Source organism: Antechinus flavipes, unplaced genomic scaffold, assembly GCF_016432865.1.
Source record: "Antechinus flavipes isolate AdamAnt ecotype Samford, QLD, Australia unplaced genomic scaffold, AdamAnt_v2 unplaced_scaffold275, whole genome shotgun sequence".
Lineage (NCBI taxonomy): Eukaryota > Metazoa > Chordata > Mammalia > Dasyuromorphia > Dasyuridae > Antechinus > Antechinus flavipes.
Genome location: NW_026262124.1, coordinates 1 through 5,716, shown reverse-complemented (window position 1 = coordinate 5,716; position 5,716 = coordinate 1). Strand labels below are relative to the sequence as shown.

At 30.0% G+C, this 5,716-nt stretch overlaps 1 protein-coding gene across 1 annotated transcript; it reads left to right on the top strand.

Annotated features, from left to right (window-relative positions):
• Positions 1-927: 927 nt before the first annotated feature.
• Positions 928-5,245, top strand: LOC127543332 (intermembrane lipid transfer protein VPS13C-like). The gene is made up of 4 exons (XM_051969375.1): positions 928-1,049; positions 1,465-1,634; positions 3,660-3,907; positions 4,864-5,245. The coding sequence occupies exons 1-4, from the start codon at positions 948-950 to the stop codon at positions 5,130-5,132; spliced, it is 789 nt and encodes a 262-aa protein (XP_051825335.1). The 5' UTR covers positions 928-947; the 3' UTR covers positions 5,133-5,245.
• Positions 5,246-5,716: the final 471 nt, after the last annotated feature.

Here is a 5,716-nt window from a genome sequence, read left to right as displayed (position 1 = left end):
CAGAAAATCACTTTGGCTGTAGTGTGGAAGATGGATTGGCTTGGGGAGAGACTTGAAATAGATTGTTCAGGCCATTGTAGTAATCCAACTCAGAAATGATGAGGGCCTAAAACGTTTTGGTGGATATTTGAGCAGAGAGAAAGAGTCAGGTGTAAGAGATATTGAAGAAGTAGGAACTACAAGATTTGGCAACTCGTTATACCTATGTATGTACATACAGTGTGAAGGAGAGGTGGGAATTAAAGAAAGTGCCGGAATTACAAGCTTGGTAGCCAGAAAGAATGGTAGTGCTTTTGACAGACACAGGGATGTTTGGCTAGAAGAATAAAAAGATAAGATGCTATTGCATCATCTAGGCAGATTGCCATTATTACTAATGGAGGGATACTGATAGAAGTGGTAGGGAAAGTAAATGAAAAAAATGTTTTTGAGTTGGATGAAGACTTCTTGGTAACTATAAATACATGCGTGTATGTATAAAAAGATAGATTTAGTTGTGGTTCCACCTAAAAGTTAGAGAATAAACTAGATGATCTCTTGAAGTCTTTAAGTTCCATGTATATATGTGAAAATGTAGTACAAAATGCATCCTAACAGTCCTTTTGTAATGATAGTACCTTCTACTTTCAAATAAAATCTACAAAGTAGTTTATAATCCCCATTTTACAAAGACATAAAAATACTGCTTTTTACAGAGATATTAAAAGACTTGGTCAAGATCAACAGAAGTTGTATTTGCTCTTTATAGGAGTGACAAATTTTGTCAGTGCCACTTTGCTGTTAGGTTAATTTAGAAAAGATCCTCTTTTCCATCAAATCTTTTAACATGTAGAACTTTGAAAAATATTCTAGTAATGGGAGTTGTCATTAGATTTTCCTGTATTTATAAATAAAAAATTGCTAAAAATTTTTTTTCAGGTTCAGATTTTGATACTCCTGAACAAGACATGAAAACTCTGAAGCCTTCTGACATTCAAAATGTTAGTCTTCAATTTGATTTCCACTTTGAGTCTCTCTCACTTGTCCTCTACAACAATGATATAAATCAGGTAATGTAATATTTCTACAGTAGGAAATGCAGTTGAACAAAGTAGAATATACGTTTATTTGTAAAAAAGGATTCTAACTTTGTGAAATTAAGGTGATTTCTAACATACTTTTGGAATAATTGTGCCTCATATATAAAAAGCACTTAGATATTTCTTGAATAAATGAATTAATGAATGGATAGCATTGTGAATACTAAAAAAAAAAAAATACTTTCTTTGATAAAGGCTTCATTCTCAAATAAATTTTACATTCCCTAATTGATAAATGATCAAGGGATATGAACAGGTTTTAGTGAACAGTTGTTTGATATTGTATCGAGTTGTTAAGCCAATTAAATGTTTAATTCTGTGATTCTGTGATATTATTTAATTACCAATTGGTTTTATTATCTTTCTCTTCAAAAATGTGCCATAGGGTTCTACACTTTCATTTCACAGTGACCATTTACGTCTTGGTGAATTCAGGCTCCATCTTATGACTTCAGAGGGACAGATGTTCAATGATGGTTCATTAAATATCTACCTTAAACTGCAAACATGTACACTTGATGATCTTAGAGAAGGTGTTGAAAAAGCTACATCAAGGTTTGTTAATGCTATGTTTTGGATGAATTACATATTTGAGATTTAAAAATGTACTTAAATTTTCAATAATTAAAATTTTCAGTGTTTTCTCATTTGAGACTTATTATTTGGCTGAGCCTTACATAATCATTTTTTCATCACAACTAGGAAACAGTACTCCTGATATAAGGGACTTTAAAAGTAAACCAGCAAAATGGATCATTTTCTTTTTAAGGAAATTGCAATGATAAAAAAAAGACATTAAGACTTAGGATGGAAATAAAAATAATATTGAAATAATTATTGGGGTGGAAGAAGATCCTTTTGATAAACTAGGGACAGGATTAAAGATTAGAACAATTTTTTCACTAGTCTGAGAAGCTCCTGGGTGAGGAAACTTTTTCTACTAATGTAAGTTGGCACTTTCTCTATTCTATGTTCTCAGAGAATTTCCTCAGTCATTGAGAGGTGAAGTGACTTGATGGGACTACAGTAGCCAGTGTGTGTCAGAGATCAAAACTGAACTTGGGTTTTCTTGGCTTTAATGCTGAATGCTTCTTTTGATAAACTTTTGCTAAATTATTTATATCAAAAACAGTCTATTTTCCTTAAAATTTTAGAGGTTGTATTTCCTTTGCTTAATTTTTTTTGGGGGGGCAAACATCTTTTATAGGCACTACTTTCATTAATGTCTAATAATAATGAGAATTTCAAGCAAACTTTAAAAGAGCCTTTATTTTAATAACATTCTTAAGCTTTCCCTCAATTTATAACTGGAAAGTTATAAGTTATAAGAAGTACCTAAAGGGGAAAAATAAATAATAACCTGTTTAATTTTGAAATTTATTGAACACATCCTGTACATATATCTTGTCTTTATATTTAATGAAAAACTTAGGATTTAACTAATTTTTTAGAAGTAACTTTTAACCTTTCATCACTTCTTTCCTGCGTAGGAGATTTTTGCTGAATGCAGTATTAGACTTTTTTTTTGACATGTTATTTAGTTTTGTTGATCTGTTTTTCTCCTTTTCTCTTTATTATAAAAAGATGGCTCTCTTTGAAAGGGGACAGGAAAGGGTGCAATGAGAAATGTTGACAATACAAAAACAAAAGATTTTATTTTTTAAATAAAAACCTGTTTTTTAAAAAGTAAATTTGATTAGTTATATTGATGTTTATTATTGTTTGTAATGGGCATCTAGGTGGTAAACTAGATAGAATGCCAGGCTTGGAGTCAGGAAGACTCATTGTTCTGAATTCAAATCCTGGCTCAGACACTTTCTAGCTGTGTGAACCTTGGCAAGTCATTTTACCGTATTCATCTCAGTTTCCTCATCTGTAACATGAATTGGAGAAGAAAATGGCAAAGCACTTCAGTATCTTTGCCAAGAAAACCCAAAATAAGGTCATAAAGAATCAGATATAGAAAAATGACTGAACTGAATGTTTATGATAAATAATTTTTTAAAGAAAATAAAAAGTAGATTTTAGCATCATCCTTAGTCTGAAAGTTTTATGCCATTTACATTTGTCATAAGCCTTACTTAATGCTCTCTTCTTTTATTGGTGACATGTTTTTTGTTCTAATCAAAATATTAAATGACTGTCACTAGTCCAGTTGTCCATAACAAACATTTAGTAAATATTTGTTGAATTGAATCAAAATAAATTGCTTAGTCCTTCAGGTTGTAAAGGAAGGTGACAAAATCTAAGCCTTTAAGGAAAGTTTTGTTCTTTAAAGTAAGATAAAGGAATTTCAGTCTCTTAAAGTTAATAGAACTAGATTAATGTATTCTTTAAAATGACTGAGTTTCTCCCACAGATACTGATTTGTTAACTTATTTTCATACATGTACAATTTCATACAATTCTATAGTTGCTTAACATACCTCACACTACAGTTATTGCAGTCTATATGTTGTTTAGTTATTTAACCGCCTTTCAGTTCATGCTGATCTGAACCTAATTTTGACAAGTTGAAGAAGAGGTGAAAAATTAATCATTTAGAAATATACTAAAATATTTAATTTTAATATTTTTCAGAATGATTGACAAGAAGAATGGTCAAGATAAAAATTCAATGATTAATATAAATTACAAGCAAGACAAAAATGGAAGTCAAATAGATGCTGTTCTTGACAAGCTCTTTATATGTGCCAGTGTGGAATTTCTAATGACTGTGGCAGATTTTTTTATCAAAGCTATTCCCCAAAGTTCAACACCTTCAACTGAAAAAACCACACAGATTTCATTAAGACAAACTACTTCAGCAAAAACCAAACCAGAGAGAGGTTGGTATGACTTCTTTTATCAGAAGAAAAAAAAAAAAAAAGAAAAGGAAAATTATGGACAAACAGATTAGACTTTAAAATGTGAGCATATCATTTCAAAAAAAATTTACTAATTAGAAATTCCTTAATAGAGTTGTATATTGGAAAGGGGTGAGATTTAAGATTTGTGGGACAAGTCTTAAGCCTTAGTAGGCCTCAGTTTCCTGTTTAAAATAAAAGAATCAGGTTATGCTATTTCCAAAGCCTTTGTTCTGGATATCTACAGCTGTGGTTTTAGAGTTTTATTATATCTCAAGAAAATAATAAACTTTTAAAATCACTCACCAGGTAATTAATTTTTCCAGATAAACTGTTTCTCCAAGCTTAAATATTTCTTTAAATAGCCACAAAAACACACTGTCATCTGTAATTTATATATTTTTCCTGCAAATTTTGTGTACAGAACAATCAGACATAGAAAAGTGACTGAACTGAATTGTTTATGAGAAATAATTTTTAAAGAAAATAAAAAGTAGATTTTAGCATTTTTTGTCTGAAAGTATATTTGCCATGAGCCTTACCTAATGATCTCTTCTTTTATTGATGACATGTCTTCTGTTCTAATTAAATGTTAATTGTCTACCCACTAGTCCAGTTGTCCATAACAAACATTAAATAAATATTTGCTGAATTTCACCAAATTAAAATTACTTGGAAAAGTAAAATTAAACAACTACCAACTAATAATATCAATGAAAAATTTTCTTTGTGTGCCTTGTTCTTTTATTCCCAAATGCTTGAACAGGCCAATAATTATGTGAAGAACTTGAAAGGAAGGTTTTTTGGTGTATTTAATCTTTTCTAAATAATTGGTAACTTTGTGATATTCTTATCTGCTTAACAACATTATTGTTAATGGGATTCTTTTAGTGTTTTTATGTCTTAGGCATTGTTTCTTCCTGTTTTTTTTTCCTTAGAAAGTTCTGGAAGGCCAAATATGACTATAAAGGCAAAGATAACAGATCCAGAAGTGGTATTTGTGGCCAGTTTGGCAAAGGCTGATGCCCCTGCTCTTACAGCATCATTTAAGTGTGATTTTTGTTTATCATCTTCCAAAGTTGAGCAGAAGATGGTAGTATCTGTGAAAGACCTTAAAATGTTAGCCTGCCCTTTTATCAGAAAAAAAGGAGCAAAAAATGTTACTACGGTAAGAATCACTGCTGATTATAATTTTCTGGCTAGGTAACTGCAGAAATGAGTAATTAAAATGATCAGATATAATTAATTGTTATATTCAATTAGAATTGAGTGTTAGCATGAATCAGCATTTTTTTTTTTTTTAAAGAGTACAAACTTAAAGACTGGGAAAACTTTTTTTTTTTTTTTACTACTACTTGGTATGATTTATGACAGATGTCATACTCCACTAAAAGTTTATTTTGTATCACTCTGGAAAATATGACTTACTAGTTGTCATATTTATTGCTCTATTTATTTGACATGCTTAATATAGAACTATTTGAAAGGAGAATTCTAAAATTGTGATGTTAAAACTAATAATTTTTTGATGTGTAGATTGATGTGTGAAAAAGGAATCTAGTCCTCAATTTAGCAACTCTGAATTTTAGATAACATAATAGTCTAGAAAGAATAATTTTTTTCTTATTGAGACAGCAAATGATTGCTTTTTAACCACTGAATTGATAGCATAAGTAAAAATTGATCAAGTTTATGTTGTTTTTCCTAATTTGACTACATTATTAGCTTATAAACTTTCCCTGTAGTATATTATAATCAAATTTAATTAATGTCTTTAGTATATTATTTGTC

What these genes read in the sequence shown, in the direction of transcription:
- LOC127543332 (XM_051969375.1), top strand. Translation starts at nt 948, where the DNA reads ATGAAAACTCTGAAGCCTTCTGACATTCAAAATGTTAGTCTTCAATTT. An exon ending in ACAACAATGATATAAATCAG is followed by an intron (nt 1,050 to 1,464) that starts GTAATGTAATAT and finishes AATGTGCCATAG; the next exon opens with GGTTCTACACTTTCATTTCA. An exon ending in GTTGAAAAAGCTACATCAAG is followed by an intron (nt 1,635 to 3,659) that starts GTTTGTTAATGC and finishes AATATTTTTCAG; the next exon opens with AATGATTGACAAGAAGAATG.